The 23,836-nt window shown below is 43.5% G+C and overlaps 1 protein-coding gene across 3 annotated transcripts in view; it reads left to right on the top strand.

Moving 5' to 3' along the window:
* Window positions 1-21,862, top strand: part of LOC123745438 (bumetanide-sensitive sodium-(potassium)-chloride cotransporter) — a 389,884-nt gene extending 368,022 nt beyond the window's left edge. For all 3 annotated transcript variants that reach the window (XM_069300604.1, XM_069300601.1, XM_069300603.1), the window contains 2 exons: window positions 5,246-5,357; window positions 15,403-21,862. In XM_069300604.1, the coding sequence (XP_069156705.1) occupies window positions 5,246-5,357; window positions 15,403-15,538 (248 nt within the window). In that variant the 3' untranslated portion in view covers window positions 15,539-21,862. The remainder of the gene's footprint in view (window positions 1-5,245; window positions 5,358-15,402) is intronic.
* Window positions 21,863-23,836: the final 1,974 nt, after the last annotated feature.

Genomic DNA, 23,836 nt, shown 5'->3' with positions numbered 1-23,836 from the left:
AATTGAATTCCAAGAAGGAAGCGAGCACCTCCTGCTGACACGTGAGGCACGCAGCGAAAAATTGCAACAGCACATCCCGCAGGATCAGCGCAAACAGCTTTAAAAGGGCAGACGACCCATGAACAGCCTAGGCCAAGGTGCTAGACCCAAGAACAGCCCCAAGAGCCTCTACATCCTCTGTAAGCCAATCTGAGGACAGCTCAAGGAGGAAAAAAAAGCGCAGGACCGAAGCCAACGAGCCCGTGTGCGCAAGTCCTCAGCCACAAGCTCTGCCGACAAGCAGGGAACATGCACATGAAGCTGAACCGCGCCACTGTCGGGCAGAAGAGCCGGAGCGAAAAGGCACTCATTAAGGTGCACAAAGCCGCCCCCAGGTCAATCTAGACCAACGTTAACGCCTCGTGCCACTCCAGCGTGCGGGTACGACAGAAAGTGTCCCAAGCATCCAGCAAAAAAAAGGGCAGTCCGCTAGCCAGGATGACTCAGGAACTTCATAATGAACCCAGTATGATGATGAAGACCCAAACCTGAAAGAAGACGGATTCATTTTAGACGCATACTCTGGGTCACACAGGAGGTAAGTCGCAATGGCCGCTCGCACCTCAGGTGGAGAGATGCGGGAAGTCGAAAACCTCCAGAAGGACGGAACCGAACCTGGGGAGGAGCCGAACCTCCCCAGGGGATGAGGATGATAAACTAATGATCATAAATGCATATAGTCCACCGTTAAGCAGCACATGGTCAAAGGAGGAGCTAGATAGTAAACGAGAAGGTCTTATAACAATAATGAGTGAGATCATAGCGAGAGCGGATAACGATAGTTCACGACTGTTGATAGTCGGCGACTTCAACTTGAAATCCATAGACTGGGAAGCATGTGAAGCTAAAACAGAAGATTTCTGGACCTGTAAATTTGTAGACCTCATCCTGGAAACATTCTTGTATCAACATGTTAAACAAGCTACGAGGATGAGGGAAGGGGACGTCCCCTCCATGCTAGATTTGATATTTACCAGGAAGGAGGAAGAAATATTTGACATTCAGTACCTTCCTCCCTTGGGTAAAAGTGACCATGTCTTTTTGGGAATAAAGTATGCAATGCGTTATAATCTGGAAGAAAATATGACGGTCGATGCAAATGAAAAACCTGACTTTAGGAGAGGACATTATGGCAACCTTAGAAAATTTTTTAGTGAGTATAATTGGACAGACTTGTTGCTAGGCAAGGAAGTGAATGAGATGTATGTCAGGTTTTGTGAAATATATGATAAAGGCACAAAAAAATTTATACCAAAACAGAGAAGCAGAACTAGGAAACAGGATTGGTTCAACAGAAAGTGCGAGAGGGCCAGAGACCAAAAGACACAAAAATGGAATCAATACAGGAAGAGGCCGAACCCCCAAACATACCAGCGATACAAAGATGCGAGAAACAACTACACGGCAGTGAGGAGAGAGGCAGAAAGAAATTTTGAAAAAGGGATTGCAGACAAATGCAAAACAGAACCAGGTCTGTTCTATAAATTCATAAACAACAAATTGCAGGTAAAGGATAATATTCAGAGGTTGAAAATGGGAAATAGATTCACGGAAAATGAAAAGGAAATGTGCGAAACATTAAACGAAAAGTTCCAAAGTGTGTTTGTACAAAATGAAATCTTCAGGGAACCAAATACAATAAGAATTCCAGAGAACAACATAGAGCACATAGAGGTGTCTAGAGACGAAGTGGAAAAATGCTCAAGGAGCTAAATAAGAACAAAGCAGTTGGTCCAGATGGAGTTTCACCATGGGTTCTGAGAGAATGTGCACCTGAGCTCAGCATTCCTCTTCAACTGATTTTTCAGGCATCCCTGTATACAGGAGTTGTAGCTGATGTGTGAAAAAAGGCTAACATAGTTCCAATCTACAAAAGTGGAAGCAGGGAAGACCCCCTTAATTATAGACCGGTATCATTGACAAGTGATATATTGTCAATGGTTATATTGATAGTCAAAATATTGGAAAAAATAATTAAAACTAAATGGGCAGAACACCTGGAGAGAAATGATATAATATCAGACAGACAGTATGGTTTTCGATCTGTGTACCTGTGTATCGAATTTACTCAGTTTCTATGATCGAGCAACAGAGATATTACAGGAAAGAGATGGTTGAGTTGACTGCATCTATCTGGACCTAAAAAAGGCTTTCGACAGAGTTCCACATAAGAGGTTGTTCTGGAAACTGGAAAATATTGGAGGAGTGACAGGTACGCTTCTAACATGGATGAAAAATTTTCTGACTGATAGAAAAATGAGGGCTGTGATCAGAGGCAATATATCGGACTGGAGAAATGTCACAAGTGGAGTACCACAGGGTTCAGTTATACAACAATACAATACAATACAATTTTATTTAGGTAAGGTACATACATACAATAAATATTTACAAGGATTGTTTGACTTATAGGTAGAGCTAGTACATACAATGCCTAAAGCCACTATTACGCAAAGCGTTTCGGGCATAAAGTGTTCTTGCACCAGTGATGTTTATTGTCTACATAAATGATCTACCAGTTGGTATACAGAATTATATGAACATGTTTGCTGATGATGCTAAGATAATAGGAAGGATAAGAAACTTAGATGATTGTCATGCAAGATTCCTTCAAGAAGACCTGGACAAGATAAGTACATGGAGCGCCACTTGGCAAATGGAATTTAATGTTAATAAATGCCATGTTATGGAATGTGGAATAGGAGAACATAGACCCCACACAACCTATATATTATGTGAGAAATCTTTAAAGAATTCTGATAAAGAAAGAGATCTAGGGGTGGTTCTAGATAGAAAACTATCACCTGAGGACCACATAAAGAATATTGTGCGAGGAGCCTATGCCACGCTTTCTAACTTCAGAATTGCTTTTAAATACATGGATGGCGATATACTAAAGAAATTGTTCACGACTTTTGTTAGGCCAAAGCTAGAATATGCAGCAGTTGTGCGGTGCCCATGTCTTAAGAAGCACATCAACAAACTGGAAAAGGTGCAAAGACATGCTACTAAGTGGCTCCCAGAACTGAAGGGCAAGAGCTACGAGGAGAGGTTAGAGGCATTAAATATGCCAAAACTAGAAGACAGAAGAAAAAGAGGTGATATGATCACTACTTACAAAATAGTAACAGGAATTGATAAAATCGATAGGGAAGATTTCTTGAGACCTGGAACGTTAAGAACAAGAGGTCATAGATATAAACTAGCTAAACACAGATGCCGAAGAAATATAAGAAAATTCACTTTCGCAAACAGAGTGGTAGACAGTTGGAACAAGTTAGGGGAGAAGGTGGTGGAGGCCAAGACCGTCAGTAGTTTCAAAGCGTTATATGACAATGAGTGCTGGGAAGACGGGACACCACGAGCATAGCTCTCATCCTGTAACTACCCTTAGGTAATTACACTTAGGTAATTACAATCCCTATAGAATTGATTTTTCATAAACTCTAAGCGTTTGGAGTTATAAATTTTTGTTGTCTAAATTTGTGCAGATTTCAAATGCCATATTGACAATTTTTTTTTTTAAAGTAAACTATACTGAAAACCTATATTCTAAATATATTAAAATGAAGATCATATGCTATTCTGAGAGCATAATAACACCAAATAAACAGTTGGTGATATTTTTATGTTTTTGCAGCCGATTTCAAAATCTGAAGTTTTCAATATTCAATATTATAATTATTTTTGTATTTTCATATTTTTCAAGTTACACTGTAACATTTACACAAAGTTGGAGCATTTGCCTAGTAGATTATTCACAAAACATTTGAAAGAATTTCAGAAAATTTTAAAAACCTATTTTAACCCTTAAGTTGTGCAACACATCATATGATGGGTTGAGTGACTTGCTATAAATTGCACATCCCATCATATGATGTATTGGAGTACTACACAAGATTTAAACGGCCCCGTAGATACACTGGGTTTACCTCACCTTCATCAGGGCTCTTGTAAACAGACGCCATCTTTTTTAAATCATGGGCCAAATTCCCGGGTGTGAGGGCCTCAGTATTGAGTGAGCCACCAAGCCTGACGCACGCAGCATGAGCTCACAGCACTGCTGTTCAGCTTGTGACCACAGCATCGTCTAAAAATGCCATAATATACATGTTCATATGTTCATGCTATTATTTAGCGATGATATTATTACAGAAGAGCCCTGACTGTGATAAAAATGACCAGGATTCTAATAATAGCTGGATTGTTGTGATAATTGGCGCTGTAGTGGGAGGAGTAATCTTGGTGGGGAGGGAGGTAGCATTGTCTGCTGACTCTGTGTGACCACCTTTTACTGTCTGGACTCACTATACCAGCTTAGTTGTTCGCTATGGTGAACAAAACATGCAGATACTTATATATAACGTCTGTATATAAAAGCAAAAATAGTATGGTGGGAGAAGAATGGTGGCGAGTCAGGTAAGGTGAGGAAGGGAGGGAGTGGCCTGGCTGCCACTGCCCCTCAGCATACCAACTTAGTGGTTCGTTATGGTGAACATGAATGTAGATACTTATATATAATGTGTATATACAGTGAAATAACAGCAAAAGGAGTGTGGGGGAGAAGCCATTTTGGTGATGGGTGTGGCAACATCTGCATGATTTGTCATGTTGGTAGGGGTGGTCACTATGCTCTTTGGGCATTATACCGGCTTAGTTGAACAGTTATGGTGAACAAAACATGTTGATACTTATATATAACATCTGTATATAGTGAATAAAAGCAAAAACAGTATTGTGGGGGGAAAATTTGGGTGAGTCAGGTGAGTTGTGGGAGGGAGGAAGTAGCAGCCAGTGGCGGGCTGCCACTGCCACTCAGCATGCCAACTTAGTGGTTCGTTATGGTGAACACGAATGTAGATACATCTGTATATGGTGAAAAAAGCAAAAACAGTATGGTGGGAGGAGAATGTGGGCAAGTGAGGTGTTGAGGGAGTGAGTGGCAGCGAGTGGCTGACCGGTGTGTGGCAGTCACTCCTCGTTGCTTTTTGACTCATAATACCAACTTAGTGGTTCGTTTACTTACCTACATGTGCAAGAATTGACTATTGTACTGGTGGGATTCCAAATGTTCCAGATTGTTTTTCAATATTTAACACTGCTGTTTCTATGTCTCTTGCCTGGGTTATACACTTCACAAGGGTTTCTCTTACAATGGAGTTATTATGGCAGTTCACAAATATAAAATGTTTTTTTTCTTTTCTAGGCATCTTGATTAGTGAAGCGGAGCTCCTTGGTCAGCGTGAAAAGACTAACCGGCATGTTCGTTTGCGAGAACTACTCCTGGAAAATTCTAAAGAAGCTTCCCTAGTGGTCATGTAAGTAATCTTTACAAATATATGTTTGTGAACTATTTTTTCTTCAAATAAATTAGCTAATATTTTCCCCATTTCTGGGGGGAGCCCCGTCGGCTCCCCGGAGCTATCCCAGGCTGATATGTTAATGTCAGACTTTGGCATCAGTCATGTGTATGGAGTTTTTAGGCCTACCGGGGACCATGGCCAGAACCGGGCCCCCTCATAGAGGCAAGGGGAGCAATGGCCTATAGAAAACCCCGTGTGGTTGGAAGCATTCTATGTCTGCCATCGACCGGAACAGGCACCCAGAAAGGTAAGCACCTCAAAACAAACCCCTATTCTGTTTAAGTTGCTACGAAAAGCCAAGCTAGTGGATAAAACTCCCAAACAGAAAACAAGCAAACTAGTGTGACGTCACACGCCGCCGCGCTGCTGTCTGAGCAGCTCCCCCCTCCCCGGGAGGGGAAAGGGGGTGCCCCAGACCCTCCACGCCAGCTACCCACACCTCAGCTCTTGAGGCTGATGCTATAGGCGAAGGTTGTGTGCTCTGGCTCCGGTGTCGCTGCTGCACTGTGCTTTGCGTGTGGTGTTGGTTTTTGTGGGTGCGAGAGCCAGGAGTTATCTTCAGTACTCGGGCTGCATGCGCCTAGGGCTGCCTTCCCTAGGTGCCCTGTAAGTACTGCCCTTGGGGTTTGGGGCCACCTTCCACAGGCTCCTCGGGGTCTGCCTCTGCTGGTCCATTTTACCTTTTCGGTTTTTCGGCCGCCTGTTGGGCTCTTGGGTGTTCTGTTCTCACTTGTTACCTGCAGGTAAAAGGCAGTTTGCACTGGTAGGGGCGCAGGGTGCTGCACAGCTTGTATTCCCGACATAGCGGCCGGCTCTATTCCTTGGGGTTCGCTGTCCTCTTGCGGGGTTTTGTTTTTCTTTTTGTTTTTGCCTGGTGGGGGGTTCTGTCCTATTATTTCATTAGTTTTTGTCCTTCCACGGTTCTCCTCGGTGGCGCCCCCTGCTAGGTCCCCGTGAGTATACATGTCCCTGGGGTATAGCTATAGAAGTTCGTTTCAGCTTGCCTTCGGTATCGATGTTACGTCTGCGCCATTTCGCAAGCAGTCTTGTGCATTCACCTCCGGCCTGCTCATGCGTCGCCTGAGCTGTCCTGGTCTTTGGACAGAGTGCTTGCTTTCCTTTCGTCTCCTCGCTTTGTTGTGGCCCCTTCGGTCCAGGATTGTTTTTCCAAGGCACTTTTCTTCTTTTCTCCTTCTTTTCTGGTGAAGAATGCGAGTGCTGCGTTCCGGAGGGGTCTGTGGGTGGTTGATGCTTGGTTGGTCAGGCCGGGGGTGCATCATGTTTTGTGTCTGGTTGCGGCGCTTTGCTGTTATTTGCGCGCCACGGCTTCTGTGTCCGGGGATGCACTGTGGGTTGATCCGGTTTCCCTTCTTCCCTGTTCGCAGGTTCGGGTCTTCCAGGTCGTCCGCAGGGAGCCTGCGGTCTATCCCCTTGCCCATGACGTTCGTAAGTTCGCGGCTCTTGCTGCCATCTTTGGGAATGTGTCTTAGTCTGATATTTGGGCGGCGGGGATTTTGGCAGTCGAACAGGGTCCTGGCTGCTCGTTACCTTGTGAATGTCCCTGGGCCCCGTCGGGCCTGTGTTGCTTTGGGTCGGCGGTTGCAGCCAGTTGTCTCGGCTTCGAGTTGAGGAGTGAGCGACGACCACCTCCCGGGTAAGTCCCTCTTTTTCCGTCTGTGGGTAGTTAGCTCCGGGGAGCCGTTGGGGCTCCCCCCAGAAAACCAGCGTTGAATGTAATGAAACGCCATTTTCTGGGTAAGTCCCGGAGGCTCCCCGGCATCCCTCTCTCCCTCCGGTCGGCGTTTTTTTCGCGTTTATGACATCCAGCCTCAAGAACTGAGGTGTGGGTAGCTGGCGTGGAGGGTCTGGGGCTCCCCCTTCCCCCTCCCGGGGAGGGGGGAGCTGCTCAGACAGCGGCGTGGCGGCGTGTAACATCACACTAGTTTGCTTGTTTTCTGTTGGGGAGTTCTATCCACTAGTTCGGCTTTTGGTAGCAATTTTAACCAGAATAGGGGTTTGTTTTGAGGCGCTTACCTTTCTGGGTGCCTGTTCCGGTCGATCGCAGACATAGAATGCTTCCAACCTCACGGGGGTTTCTATAGGCTATTGCTCCCCTTGCCTCTCTGAGGGGGCCCGGTTCTGGCCGAGCACTTTGCAAAACCGGCAGTTTGTACTGGTAGAGGCGCAGGGTGCTGCACAGCTTGTATTCCCGACATAGCGGCCGGCTCTGTTCCTTGGGGTTCACTGTCCTCTTGCGGGGTTTTGTTTTTCTTTTTGTTTTTGCCTGGTGAGGGGTTCTGTCATTTTATTCAGTTTGTTTTTGCCCTTCCACTGTTCTCCTCGGTGGCGCCCCCTGCTAGGTCCCCGTGAGTGTACACGTCCCTGGGGTTCAGCTATAGAAGTTTGCTTGGTAGTTTTGGGCGCCGGTTTGCAGCACCCTGCCTGGGACTACCTGAGCGCGAGTCCTCTTAAAGTAAACACTCAGGACCCTGGGAATCCCCTAGGGGGCGCGTGGTTCCGATGGATGTGACCCCGGAGTCCCCACTCGCTGTGTGCGAGTTTGAGGGTTGTCCCCTTGTCTCTGGGTGACCCTCATTGTTTTTGCCTCTGCCACGCTGCTTGTTGGGTCAGTGATACTTTCGACCCTGAGTCCTGTGAGTGTTGCTGCTTGCTTGTGACTCAATTTACCCAATCCTCTGATGATTCTATTCGGGTACAGACAGCGCGTGCGTTGCAGTCTAGGTTTCATCTGTTGCAATGCGCTTGGTTGGTTGCTCACCCTGATGCCCCGGGGCTGCCCCGCTATGCCTTTCGAGACCCAGACTTGGGGGTGGGGGTCGCTTCGATCCTGGTTCAGTCCGCACCTCCTCGTCCTTCCCCTTCTGTTCGTTCTGGTCCCCCCCCCCCTGCTTCCGGCCCCGAAGCGTCTGAGGGTTTCGGGGTCGGAGCAGGGGTTACTTGATCTTGAGACTCGGGCAGCTTCGGGGGGTGCCCCTTCCGGGGGGGCAGCAGAGGCATTCGAGTTTTGTCTCCCGGCCGAAGCTTCTGGGTCTGACCAGTGGGCCCCCCTTCCTCCAGCTTTTCTGGCTGCTCCGTCCTTGTCTTGTGGGGGTGGGGGCTTGGGGAGAGGACTCGGCCTCGGGTCTTGTGGTGAAGGATCTCGAGGCTGGGGAGGGGCTGACTTGGGGGCCTTGGGCCCCGCTGGACCCCGCCTGGGTTTTTCTTCCCTCTGAGCGGGGCTTATTGTTACAAGGAGTGGGGTTTTCTTTTTCGCCCTCTGCATACGAGTTGGATTTGGTGTCGGCCCCTCCCCCAGTTCGGTTCCGTGTTCCCCTGGGTACGTCGGTTCTGTCCTTCTGGAGGTTTTCGGATTATCGCATCCAACCTGGTGTGGTGCGAGCAGCCTTTGCAGCTTACCTCCTGTGTGACCCGGATTATGCCTCGGAAATGGATCCGTCCAAATTCAGGTTTGGGACTTCGTTCCCTTTCTGGCTCCGTTACGAGGTTCCGGAGTCGTCCTGGCTAGCAGACTGCCCCTTGTTTGTTCTGGATTCCTGGCATTCCTTCTGTCGTTCCCGCACGCTGGAGTGGTGGGAAGCTTCCACGGTGCTTCAGGTTTTCCTGGGGGACGAGCTTGAGTACCTGAATGAGTGCTTGTTTGCCCCTGCCCTTCCCCGCAATGTGGGCATTATTCAGCTCCATGTGCAGGTTCCCACCCTTTCAACGGCACTCGTTGCGGAGGACTTGCGCGCCCGGGGCCTTTTGGCTTCGACCTTGCGGTTCTTTTCCCTCCTGGAGCTGTCTTCGGATTGGCTTGTGGAGGATGTGAGGACGCTTGGGTCCATCCCGGGGTCCGGCACCTTGTCCTCGGCTGTGCGTTCGTCAGCTGCCTTGTTGAAGCTGTTCACGCCGATTTTGCGGGATGCGGTTTCCCTGTTTTATACTTCCCTTCTCACGTGTCGGCAGACGGTGCTGAGTTCCTCCGTGGAATCTGCTTGGGCTCTGGCTCTTAGGCATTCTTCACCTTTTTGTCCACTTCTGTTTGAGGAGTCAGCCGTGGCGCAGTTTATTCAGGCTGCGTCGGCGGCTTGTCGTCCGATGTCGGACTTGTTGGTTTTCCGGGGCACCCGCGGTGGGTCTTACCAGAAAGGTCATGCCAGGGCTCGGGGTTCCTCTCGTCGTGGTAGGCCTCTGGTGTCAGGTTCGGGTTTGGCTCCTCCTGCGGACACTCCCTCGTCTGGTCGGCGCGGTGTTCGCTCTGTGCGGGGTTCTGGGTCTCGTAAGGGTCACCGGCCCTTTTGCGGTTTGCCCCAATGACGGAGCGATGGGGGGGCGGCTTGCACTGTTCGCCCGCGCCTGGTCCCACGATTCGTGGGCCTTTTGGGTCGTGTCTCGCGGCCTGCGGTGGCGTTGGGTGGCCCCTCCCCCCCTTGGGGGCATCAGGGCTGGCAGGGCAGGTTTCTTCCCCTGCGCTCTGTCGAGTCGTCTTGGAGTGGGTACGCTTGGGCGTTATCGAAATGATGTCATCCCTCAGATGGGTTTCTCGTCTGTTTCCGGTTCCGAAACGGGACTGCGCGGACCTGCGGTTCATTATGGACTTGTCCCGTCTGAACCCCTGGGTTCGTTGCCCCTCCTTTTGGATGACTGCGCTGTCTCAGGTTCGGCTCCTCTTGGAGCCGGGAGCTTGGATGGTGTCCCTGAACCTCCGGGACGCTTATTGGCATGTCCTGATTCATCCACGGTTCAGGGACTGGCTTGGTTTTGTTGTGGGGCGTCTGAGTTACCGCTTTTGTTGTCTCCCGTTCGGGTTGAACCTGGCACCTCACGTGTTCACGCGCCTTACAGAGGTTGTGGTGGCTCGTTTGCGTCTCCTAGGTGTTCGGGTGTTGGCCTACCTCAACGACTGGCTGGTTTGGGCTCCCAGCCGGTCAGCTTGCTTGCTAGCCAGGGATTTGGTTCTTTCCCAGCTCACCGAGTTCGGGTTCTTGGTGAACTGGAGGAAGTCCCATCTGGTTCCCTCTCGGGTTCGGACTTGGCTGGGTCTCGTTTGGGACTCTCGAACCGCCTCCTTGTCTCTCCCTCCGGAGTCTTTCCTGCGGCTGCGGTCCCACCTTCGTCTGTTTCTGGAGGGCCCTCGGGTCACCCGACGGTTGCTCGAGGGGCTGTGCGGGAGCCTGAATTTCGCGATGGTGGTCTACCCGCCGGGTCGGGTTTGGCTTCGACGGCTGTTCTGGTTCCTTCAGGGTTCCCCCTTCCGCCTCTCTCGCGATCACAGAGTTTGACCCCCGGGGGCCTTGCGTCGGTCGCTGCGTCACCGGCTTCCTCTTCGGTTTTTTCGGAGTTCAGTGCCTTGGCGCCTCCCCGAGCCCTCGCTCGATGTGTACACAGATGCGTCGTCTCTCGGCTGGGGTTTTGTGACCAGTGCTCACCAGGCCGGCCAGGGGCGTTGGGATCCGTCCTTCCGTCGAGCTCACAGCACGGTGCGGGAGTTCGCGGCAGTGTGGTTTGCTCTGGGAAGGATTCGGGTGGCCAGCGGATCGACGATTCGGCTCCATTCGGACTGCTCTCCGGTGGTTCATAGCCTGAACCGCGGGGGTTCGATGCGGTCCTTGTCTCTTTGGGGTTGGTCGCTTCGGGTGACTCGTCTTCTGAGTTCTCGGGGTTTGGCTCTCCTGGCGGTTCACGTACGGGGTGTGTCCAACGTCTTGGCCGACGCCCTGTCTTGCTTCGTTCCCCTCTCCACGGAGTGGACGGTTGACGACGAGTCCCTCCGTTGGCTTTGCCAGACGTTCGTGCACCCCGAGGCGGACCTCTTCGCGTCGGCATTGTCGCTGCGTCTTCCCGTTTATGCGGCGTCCTTCCCCAATCGCGAGGCCGTAGGGGTCGATGCCTTTTGGCTCGACTGGTCGAGGTGGGGGTTCCTGTACCTCTTTCCCCCAGTTCGGCTGTTGCTCCAGGTCCTGACTCGCTTAGAGACTTACCAGGGGAGAGTTGTCCTTCTGGCCCCTTGGTGGCCGGCCCAGCCTTGGTTTCAGGCGCTGGTTGCTCGGTGTCCGAACCGGAGGGTTTTCCCGCGGCTCCGCCTCTTTCAGCAGATCGGGCCGGTCCGTCACGTGGCTGGTTCGATCTTCTCCTCGAGTCTTCGCATATGGGTTTTTTTACTCGAGTCTATCATCATCTCTAAGGTGATCAAGTGGCCTCCTTGTTGGTGTCCCACCTGAGGGCTTCTTCTCGGCGGCATTATGAAGTTTCCTGGCGGTCCTTTTGTTTCTTTTTGCGTCTTCGTCGTGTTAGTTCCTTGTCTGTTCGGGTGGTCTTGTCCTTCCTCTCGTGGTTGTTTCAGGACCGTCATCTTATGCCTAACACTGTCGCCTCGTATCGTGCGGCGCTGGCGGAGCCGCTTCAGCTTGCTTTCGGTATCGATGTTACGTCTGCGCCGTTTCGCAAGCAGTCTCGTGCATTGTTTCACCTCCGGCCTGCTCATGCGTCGCCTGAGCTGTCCTGGTCTTTGGACAGAGTGCTTGCATTCCTTTCGTCTCCTCACTTTGTTGTGGCCCCTTCGGTCCAGGATTGTTTTTCCAAGGCACTTTTCTTGTTGGCTTTGGCCTCTGGGGGTCGGGTAGGGGAGCTTCATGCTCTCCTCAGCACAGGGGTTTCTGCTCTTTTGGTCATGGTGATGGTTTTGTTCGTTTGCAGCAGTCTCTTTCTTTTCTAGCGAAGAATGAGACTGCTGCGTTCTGGAGGGGTCCATGGGTGGTTGATGCTTGGTTGGTCAGGCCGGGGGTGCATCATGTTTTGTTTCCGGTTGCGGCGCTTCGCTGTTATTTGCGCGCCACGGCTTCTGTGTCCGCGGATGCGCTGTGGGTTGATCCAGTTTCCCTTCTTCCCTGTTCGCGGGTTCGGGTCTCCCAGGTCGTCCGCAGGGTTATTAAGTCCAGCCAGCCTGCGATCTATCCCCGTGCCCATGACGTTCGTAAGTTCGCGGCTCTTGCTGCCGTCTTTGGGAATATGTCTTGGTCTGATATTCGGGCGCGGGGATTTTGGCAGTCGAACAAGGTCCTGGCTGCTCGTTACCTTGTGAATGTCCCTGGGCCTCGTCGGGCCTGTGTTGCTTTGGGTCGGCGGTTGCAGCCAGTTGTCTCGGCTTCGAGTTGAGGAGTGAGTGACGACTGTCTCCCGGGTAAGTCCCTCTTTTTCCGTCTGTGGGTAGTTAGCTCCGAGGAGCCGACGGGGTTCCCCCCAGAAAACCAGCGTTGAATGAAATGAAACGACATTTTCTGGGTGAGTCCCGGAGGCTCCCCGGCATCCCTCCCTCCGTCCGGTCGGCTGTTTTTCGTGTTTTTGACATCCAGCCTCAAGAACTGAGGTGTGGGTAGCCGGCGTGGAGGGTCTGGGGCTCCCCCTTCCCCCTCCCGGGGAGGGGGGAGCTGCGCAGACAGCGGTGCGGCGGTGTGTGATGTCACACTAGTTTGCTTGTTTTCGGTTGGGGAGTTCTATCCACTAGTTCGACTTTTGGTAGCAATTTTAACCAGAATAGGGGTTTGTTTTGAGGCGCGGAGTTCTATCCACTAGTTCGACTTTTGGTAGCAATTTTAACCAGAATAGGGGTTTGTTTTGAGGCGCTTACCTTTCTGGGTGCCTGTTCCGGTCGATGGCAGACATAGAATGCTTCCAACCACATGGGGGTTTCTATAGGCCATTGCTCCCCTTGCCTCTCTGAGGGGGCCCGGTTCTGGCCGTGGTCCCCAGTAGGCCTAAGAACTCCATACACATGACTGATGCCAAAGTCTGACATTAGCATATCAGCCTGGGATAGCTCCGGGGAGCCTCCGGGACTCACCCAGAAAATGGCGTTTCATTACATTCAACGCTGGTTTTTTGTTTTTTTTATCGTATATGATGCATATTTGTTTCCATTACAATATGTATACAGTGGAATGTTCATAATGTTCCATTGCACTGTGATACATGTGTCAGTAATGTGTCCACAATAAATGTTTATTGTTGCAATATTACTTGTTAAAAAATCACTAAAATTACAATATGTACAGTTTCACACACTATTTACACAGTAGCACACTGTATTACACATTCAGTACTTCGGAAGTGAGTGATAATCAATGAAGTAGTCCATGGTACACAGAGCGACTTCGCTGTCTTTGCACCAGGTACAGATAAATTTTCACTTCCTGTTTCTACATTCTGTGTGCTTGCAAATAATGCACACACGTACACCCTTGACTTTAATACCTGTAGGTGGTATGTAGCCAAGCTTATGAAGTGTAAGGTAGTCTTGAAAAGATTATAGGAAAGATCAATTTGTAAGGTAGTCGTGAAAGACCGCTTTGTAAGGAGGTCCGTCTAATTACTGAGTAATTATCGGGTAATTAGACGGACCCTTGTAAGGTCTCTGTCTGATAGAGATTGAGTCATTCTGGAAGAGATTCAGTCAATCAGGAAGAGATTCAGCCATTCTGGAAGAGATCTAGCTATTCTTCAAAATATTTATGGAAAACACCACCATGGAAGCCACTAACACTGTTCATCTATGCTACTTGTATCAGATGCATCATCATTAAACCCAGAAAACGATTCATCTATGTATCATCTATAAAAATTGGAGATGGCATGGGTGGGCAGAGTGGCGCTCAAAGCTACAACTGGATACGCTCGCTATATCGTCCTCACCGATGCTGTATCACTTGCATCCAACCTTTGTGTTAGGTCCTTATTGCGCCTAGCTTCATCAATATCAGACCTTATGTTCTTCAAACAATAAGGTCTGAATTTCACCAACAGAGAGCAATCTTTCAACACCGCATCAGACAGGTCTTTGGGTGCCAGAGACACGTGTGTCACCCATGGTTGCTCACTCAGTACTAAGCCAACCAGAAGCCCTAGGACATTCTGGGAATTTTTTCCAATATGGCTGCCTCTCACTGGAGGTCCCAAGAGTCCATTTCATACACAACCTACCGCACACACATTTTGAATGGGTACAACATATTCAAAAGGTGTTTTCTTGGTTGGCGCAGTTTCCCACTGACCAAGTTTTCTCGGTTGTCGCAGTACAGTTGTCAATACTTTATTAATATCCCCTTTATTATGATCATCCATCCACTTGTACACTTCAGCCATGTCACCCCTAACTTTCTAGAAAATGTAGAGGAAGCTTTTTCAAGCTCTTTTCATATTCTTATTAATCACAAGCCCCAGATTCATTTTGCAATCAATCTTCACAATCTCAACACCATCTAGCTGATAAGGATTTATGTCTTTGTATACTGATGATGAACTATATCATCATTACCATCATCATAACCTTATATTTGTCAGCATTAAACTGCATCTACCAGTCTTGTGACCATTTCAAAACTCTACATTGTTTTGAAGGAATTTTAACTCTTCTGAGTTTACTTTCCTCCCAATTTTTGTATTCTCAACAAATATTGCTGCTCAGCCATGAATCTAAATCATTAATATATGTTATGAATAACAGAGATCCCAGGACAGAGCCTTGAAGCACTTTACTTACAATATTTTCCCACTCGGACTTAACTCCATTTATACTAACTCTTTTCTTTCCTTTGGTATAACCATGTTCTAATCCAACTTCATATCCCCCCCTCCAATACCATGACCCTCTATTTTTGTAATAAATCTTTCATGTATGGCATTATATGTTAAATAAATTTTTGAAGCCTGCTTGCACTTTTGATAACTGTGAACTGCATGATAACTTATCCTGAATTTTCCTTTATTCACTCATACCCACAGCTCTCCAACACATTTGTGTCTGTGTACATTATCTTTGCTTTACTGTTTATTCCTGATCTCATAATTAAATTTATACATCCGAGTGTATGTAATTCTTTTAGAAAATTTTATTCATGTGCCACCTGCATTAAGTGACAAGGCTTAGCTTCAAATTTGCTGAGCAACCAATTAGTTCCAGAACAAAATTAAGTGATTTTAATACTCTCCTCTTTCTGCTTTTCAGGACTCTACCAATGCCTCGTAAATCTTCAGTTTCTGCCCCTCTGTATATGGCTTGGCTCGAGACTTTAACTCGGAATATGCCTCCATTTATATTAATCCGTGGCAATCAGACATCTGTCCTTACTTTCTATTCATAAAAAATCCAAATTATCAATTTAAAAAGATTCTATAAATATTTTTTGTATGCATAGGCTCACCCTTAATAGTAATGTACTGTGTTGTTAAAGATATTCTCAGTTATAGGTAATTACTGCATATGTAACTGTTAATCACTTGTTTATTAAATCAATAAACACGCTTTATCGAGAAACAATGAAACATACAGTACATATAAAGAAATTATAGTTATTGGAAAATAATATAAATGATGATATAACTCTCCAGAGGTGATGCAAGCATTAGTTTAATTGGTATTAATGCCTACAAATTCTAATATATATAGAAATGTATGGAGTAAGAATGGAAATTTCACTTATACTGTTGATATTGAGTGATGAAGCAAGTACTTTGACCTGCACCCTATATTGTGAACTTTTGACCCTGGAAACTATGTACAGTAGTTGTAATAACCCGTCCATATGTGAGCACACATAAAATATTAGTTGGAGTGTGGCTGGTGGTGGTTGCAACTATTTTACCCAACCACTTCATTTCTTTCCACTCCCTTAAGCACAAATTTCATATCTAATCACATATGTAATCGGGGTGTTAGTTGATTTACTGTACAGTTCCTCAAGCCAAAATATAATGGAAGTGCTTTAAATATTCAGATAAATAACATGTTTAATGTATTGACTGGGTTAAGAAGGAAAATAATATATCGGCTTCTCCTTACATTAAAATGCAAAAGATTCACCTTGAATTAAATTACATTTTTATTGGTAAAATATAAATTGAAATATGACTGATATTGCCATTTCTGTGATAATTTTCATCTGCTTCACAGTAAAGTCTATACACATACCAGTTGCATTTGACTATCTTCTGTGCATCTATGGTACTTAGGATATTGTTAAAGACTTCCTTAAGTTATTTGTTTTAAAACATAATCATCATTCCATCTCAAGTCTGATGGCTGTCATGGATGCATTTCTAGTGTTTTGTGAGTATAGAGTGCATATTTCCTTTGTATTTATAAGTAGTACATGAATTATTTATTTTCATACATTTTCCTTGTACACTTAAAATTAATGTTCAATTATTTCTTATCATTCCATGTAATGAATGAGCAAAGTATTTTATTAAAGGAAAACAGTTGCATCATATGCAGTACTGTAGGGTCATTATGGGTACTTGCAACTCTTGACAGTTAAATTATATACTGCTGCTAAGAAAAGATTTTGGATTTGTAAATTTGTCAAAGATTTTAATCCTTATATATATAATGCATAAGAGTTTAGAAGAGAATATTTGTAACAAAATTTGGAATATTGACATAGAGTATTTCCATAGTAACAGACAACATAAAGAGCTCTTGCCCTGTTGTGTATTTCACCATGACAAGATGTAATATCTTCTATATTCCATATTCAATATTTACAGCTTTAAGGTCATCGTTAATATGATTACTCCAATAAATATAGATGACAACATGCTTTCTGGGTACTTCGGGACTGAGACCGAACGAATAACCTGTTTTGTTTGGATAAGTGATTCGTCATTCAGAAAATCTTATCTATGAGAAGAAATTCTACAATTTTATGGGAAAATTTCAACAAGAAGTTCTGATCCACTTATTACTTGAAGATTATTGCCAATGGTGCATAGTTGTTTAGATAGTAAAGGTGGTGGTAGATGTTGATGGTGTTGGGTACCTGAATTGGAGATTAATCACTGTATTGTGCACACCATGATATCATGGGGAAAGAGGATGCACACACCAGCATATCACATTAGTTAGTACATCATAAGATTCAAAACTCCCACAAATACACAGGGCTCACATCCTGTTCCTCAGGACTCCACTAAACAGATGGCATTTTGAAGAAAATTTTCTGCATCTCTCCTGGCTGTGAGAGCCTCAGTACTGCCGGAGCAGCAAGGTTGGCACATGTAGTTGGAGCTCACAGCGCAAACTGCACAAGTCAGGGCCAGACCACATTTAATAATCTTGCATAAAATAAATAACTGCAATTATTTTGTGATGATAGTGTTATAGATGATCCTGACTGTAATAAAAATTATGTACAAAATCTGGATATCAATGAATACAATGCTAGTTATGATGTTTACAGCAGAAGGCAGACATTTACAGCACAAGGCCAAGGTTTGTGAATCTAAGCATCATGCAAGGGCACCTCATGTGCCCTTTTAGAAAATAATCTTGCAGAAAATTATTAATATTCATGATGTAGTACAGAAATCTGATAATAATATCAGTGTTTGTAATAATACTAGCAATGTGTGTAGTATGTTTCTGGGTATTTTGCCCCATCAGGTGATGTAGGCTACTTGAGTCACCTGGTCATAGCATTTAGCTCTATACTCTTAACATTTCATTACCCCACTCTCCCGAATTACTTAGTGGTTTCTTATGGTTTATAAAAATATAGATAGATGTATATAACGTGTGTATATAGTGTAATAACAGCAAAAACACTTTTATTGATCTTAAAATATAATGCCACAATTATGAGCACCATATTTTTAAGCATAGCGATGTTCTACACATTAAACTATATAAATTCCTAAAATTACATACTATTGAATAATATTACTGCAGAAAACTAATTATATAACAATTCAAAGAGTTCAAAATAATTATGTAAAACTGAATGTGCGGCAACCCCCGCCACACTAAGTTGTTGGGGGCTAGGCTGACCTTGGATCGTTGTTATGAGTCTATAAACTCTCAACAGATCATCTTAGTGGTTTGTTATGGTGCACAAAAATGTTGATAGTTATATATAACATATGTATATAGTATAATAACAGAAAAAAATATTGGGGGGAATATTTTTTCTGTGCACGAGGGGCTTGTCATATTTAATAGTGGCAGAGCAGAGTGGTTAATGCTAATGAGGTACACTCAGATGTTGAAGTAATTTCGTTATTATATGACAAACCCCTTGTAGGTGGTTCATTGAGAGGTTTCTTGGAACCTTTTGCAAAAAGTCTTTTTCCCTTGATGTGTGCACAGCGACCAGGGTTGCTTCATGAGTGATGAAGGATTTTTTGGGTGTAACTTAGGATTTAAAAGTCCCATGACCACACTGGGCTAACATTTGCTTCCTCAGGTCTCCAGTAAACAGATACTATCTTAAAAAAAATAGTGGGCACCCCTCTGGGTGTGAGGGCCTCAGTCCTGAGAATATCCAAGAGGAGTACACAGAGCTGCAGCTCAAAGCACTGCTGTGCAACTTATCTCCACAGTATCACTTAATAATGATGAAATAAATAAGGAACTGGTTATTAATTATCTTGTGATGTTATTGCCATAGTAGATCCTGACTGAGATAAAGACTATGTCCAAGGTTCAGGTATCAGTGAACACAATGCTGGCTATGATGTTCACAGCAGATGGTAGACATTCACAGCATATAGCTATGGTTTTGTGCAATTATGCATCATTAATCATGACCTCATATTCCTTTAGAAAATAAATTTGTGGAAAATTGTTCATATTCATGATTTAGCGATAGGAATCTGATAATAGGAGCAGTGTTGCATAGTAACTGCAACACTGCTGGGATTTTTGATAATCTCAATCACAAGTAATTTGCATTTGCACAGCACATCACAGATATTGTCTGTCTGCTCTGCTTATAACCCCACAGAAGGATCATCTTCACCTCTGTGAGCTATAGTATCTGTGGCTAACATACGTTAGCACAAAGCAGTCTCGTCAGCATTATAAATTTGCTCGGGAGATAAATTTTCATCATGCAACATCTCCACAAATTTATTTAAATATTCTTCTGCACCAATAGAATTAGAATGGTTTTCCCTATGTACTTCAAAGTACCTAATGTCACGGCAGAGCTTAAAGCTTCTGAGTCATCCATCATTGTATAAACAGTGATGGGAAATGAAGAAATGACAATATTTCAGTCCATTTTGGACCATTATAAAGTCTTGATAATGATGTAGGATGAACCAAAATGATGTCATTTCTTCATTTTCTGATATGTGGTTTGGAAAATGATATCTTCAGCCAGTTGATTTTGACTTATCATCTGCACTGCTCAGGAATTTTCATTGATTTGTGAAATCCTTGATTTTTTTCCATGAGCACCGAGCCTGCCACTAACTTTTTAATCTCCTCTTGTTTTTGCTTGTACTATTCCCACAATCAGGAGAGTTGCTGGGGCCATTTGGGAACATTTTTGTCAGAGTCACCCAGATTTAAAGATAAGATCTGTTTTAGAGAAATTATTTATTTAAAATATTAATTATACTTTTTGTTTGGGAAAAAAACATTAAAAATGTAAGTGAACAGCATTGTTGGAAACAAATTAATAGCCCTATCACTGCAGTTATTTATACCAATTCACTGAAAAAAATACTAGAGTAAATAAAATGTCTAAGAGCACTTTTTTTTCTTTAAAGTACATTTGTTACAAAACCACTTGTTTTAAACATTATCTTGCAAGTTTGTGTTGGGTTATGACAAGCTTTTACTGGTTTGGATCTGTTAGAAGGCAGTTTTACTTGACAAGACTAGAGTAGATTACTCTAACATGGTAAGTGCTCACAAGTGCTCAGTTGGGAGCACTTGGTCTATATGGCTTAAAGCTGGATCTGCTCATACTGCATTATCAACACTCTGCACCTTAATTTTACTCCCTGCCTTTTTGTTTTGTATTTCTTTATCACTTTCATTTCTAGAAAAGTAGTCAAAGATGATAGATTTAGGCTTAATGATGTCTGAAAGTGTAGTCTTGCTAACTTGATATTCAGTGCACTCAACACTTTTTGGGATCACACTCGCTACCTTCTTAATTAGTTCAACTCTCTTCTCAGATGTCATCACTGACCTTTTTCTCCTACTTATCATTCTTGTAAAAGTTTTCACTGATAAAATGTCTTCATTTGGAGCAAACATGGTGCAGCGTTGTTCCAAAATTTTGTCCACATATCCAACGAAATCATAGGAATGGATGCTCCAGTGCCTCATGACAAATCAAAACAATGGGATGTGAATCCATGACATCACATAGTTAGGAGGCAGTCATGTGATACCTGGTATGGTTGGTAAGCAAACTAGGCCCATTCCCTCCCCTTTTCTTCCCCATCTCCACCACTTTACTGCCAACATTTCTCGGGTGGTCAGTGATGTTTGGTGTACACCCACACCTCACCAATTTATTGCATATTTTTATTCAGACTGCCTGCTCGCATCACCAGTTTATCACTAATTTTATATGGACAAATCCAAATTGAATAACTGGCATATCCAGATATATAGTGTCCAAGAAGCATGTGGTTTTCTGTACTTCAGTCTCCATTTTTTAAATTTATTATTTTATATTTTGACTGATTTATACAGTATGGTAATCAAATTCATTCCAGAATTATTCTTTACATATGAACTGCAATTAAAATTATATTTTAAACATTTGTAAAGGTTTTATCTAAAAATCCTGTGAAACAACATTCATTTAGTTTTATATGTTACGCAGCTGAATTTGTGCATAATTTTTGCTATAGGGAACTACTGTACAAATTTGTAGAGCTTATTCCATATGGGAACATCCCAGTGAGAGGATTTGGTTTTGTGTGGAATTTTTTAATATGTTAAATGCTTTAGTGTTAATCTTCTGTAGTGCACTTGAAGTACAGTACTTGCCAAAGTATGTCACATGATGGTTGGCAATTACACAAATGAAGCATTTTCCACTTTAAATTATGAAATATTAAACGATTATGGCAATGTGTTAACGGTAATATCACAAACAGCTTTCAGTTTATGATTATACTGTATTTATAAATCAATACTTGTTGACCTGGTGCCTTCAATGCTGTGATCCATGGTCAGGGACTTATTTTGTGTGTTGAAATATTGTAGTATTTAATATGACATTAATATATATTCCATAGAAATAATGTTACCGCACAGACTGTATAAACCGCTCTAAAGTTTGTCAGCGGTTCACAACTTTTGTATGCAAGATATTTAGTAGTAAGAAATTTTATTGAAATAATTACTTGAATTTACCAGGTAATTAACTTAGTTTTCAAGTTAGTTCCAGTTTGTTTCATTTAAGGTTTGAACAAAAGACATTAAATTTTATATTGTTAGTGAATGGAAACCAGCAAAGTTCAGCATGTTATTAGTCAGAGCTGAAATGTTAATATTAGGTTAGATATGTTTTGTTACATCAATACAAGTGAACATTTATGCTCAAACTTTTGCCCCAAAGCAGTTTAGAGCACAGGGAATAATAAACTATTATATTTGTATTTGGTGGGTGTAAATTGTTAGTTTCAACTAACACCAAATAAATTATATTTTTGAGAAACTATATTTTCTTTCCTTGCTTGTTTTTTTCCATGAAAACAACATTTATATCTACAAGCACATTGCTGATTTTTTAGGTTCAATGAAAGCAATGAAATTTAGATTTATGAGAAACCTTCTTCGGGGGGAAAGCCCCCCCTTGAGACTTCATAAAGCTATCACATTAAATATGCCAAAACTAGAAGATAGAAGAAAAAGAGGCGATGTGATCACTACGTAAAAAATAGTAACATGAATCATTAAAATTGAGAGAGAAGAATTCATGAGACGTAAAAAATAGTAACAGGAATCATTAAAATTGATAGAGAAGAATTCATGAGACCTGGAACTTCAATAACAAGAGGTCATAGATTTAATTAAACTAACTAAAAAAAACTGCTGAAGAAATATAAGAAAATTCACTTTTGTAAACAGAGTGGTAGGCGGTTTGAACAAGTTAGGCGAGAAGGTGATGGAGACCAAAACCATCAGTAATTTCAAAGCATTATATAATAATAATAATAATTTATTTAGGAACAGTACATACATAGTTGCAGCATTACAGTACAAACATTCTGTTAGATTTAAAGATAGAGGTAGTACATACAATACCTAATGCCACTAGTATGCATAGCATTTCGGGCAAGGAGAATTCAATTTCTTTCTTTATTATGCACCCCATACCCATCCCGTGGGCGGTGGTGTAAATGGCAAGGAGAGGTGGGGAAAAAAACACTTAGACTAAAACTTAATATTAATTGAGCTTAAAGTATAAATTGTGTTGAATGGAAAAAAAATAATAAAAGATAAAAAAAAGGGGTACATGGTAGAAAATAGCCAATATACAAGTTGGTCAACAAACAGCATTTTTTTTTTTTTTTTTTTTTAATAGTAAGACATGGATTGACATTTAGAAGTAAGGTAGGTTACATGGGGTTAATTATTTATTTATTTATTTATTTATTTATTTATTTATTTATTTATTTATTTATATACAAGAAGGTACATTGGGTTTGAGAGAATACATAGCATAGTATTTACAATCTTGTAAAGCCACTAGTACGCGCAGCGTTTCGGGCAGGTTCTTAATCTAACAGATAATCTAATGATAATGATGTAATAATCTAATGATAAATGATAAAAGTTACATAGCAAGAAAAAAATAAAAGATGAAAGAAAATTGTAGGTACAGGTATATTAAAGCACATAGGTAGCTCAGATTGATTGCAATGACAGCTTGAATGGTAGTTTAACAAAAATAAAAGGCACAATACAGCATATAGCTAGCACATAAAAGAAGACAGCAATGAATACAATGATAAAATTTCTTGGATTAAGTACATAAAGATTGGGAGACTGGGTAACACTAGATACAGAGCAAATTTAAAGCTCAGTGTAGGAAACTACGAAGATGAAATTAGGTACTTTTTGGTTTTGTTTTTAAATGAGGCAAAAGTTTGACAGCTTTTCAATTCACTAGGGAGTGAGTTCCATAGACTAGGTCCCTTAATTTGCATAGTGTTTACACAGATTAAGTTTGACCCTGGGGATATCAAAGAGATATTTATTTCTGGTGTGGTGATAATGGGTCCTGTTACATCTGTTCAGGGAGAGTTTCAGAGCATGGTTTGCATTTAAGAACAGGGTTTTGTAAATGTAGTTGACACAAGAGCATGTGTGGAGGGAGTTAATATTTAGCAAGTTAAGGGATTTAAACAAGGGGGCTGAGTGTTGTCTGACAGTAGAGTTTGTTATTATTCTGATAACAGATTTTTGCTGGGTGATGATGGGCTTAAGGTGGTTTGCAGTGGTAGACCCCCCCATGCACAGATACCATAATTAAGATAGGGATAGATTAGTGCATAATATAGTGAGAGGAGAGCAGAGTTAGAAACATAATATCTTATTTTGGAGAGTATACCAACTGTTTTAGAGACTTTCTTAGTTATGTGTTGAATGTGGGTGCTGAAGATGAGTCTCTTGTCTAGGAATAGGC

Source organism: Procambarus clarkii, chromosome 44 (assembly GCF_040958095.1).
Source record: "Procambarus clarkii isolate CNS0578487 chromosome 44, FALCON_Pclarkii_2.0, whole genome shotgun sequence".
NCBI lineage: Eukaryota > Metazoa > Arthropoda > Malacostraca > Decapoda > Cambaridae > Procambarus > Procambarus clarkii.
This window is presented reverse-complemented; position numbering and strand designations above follow the sequence as displayed.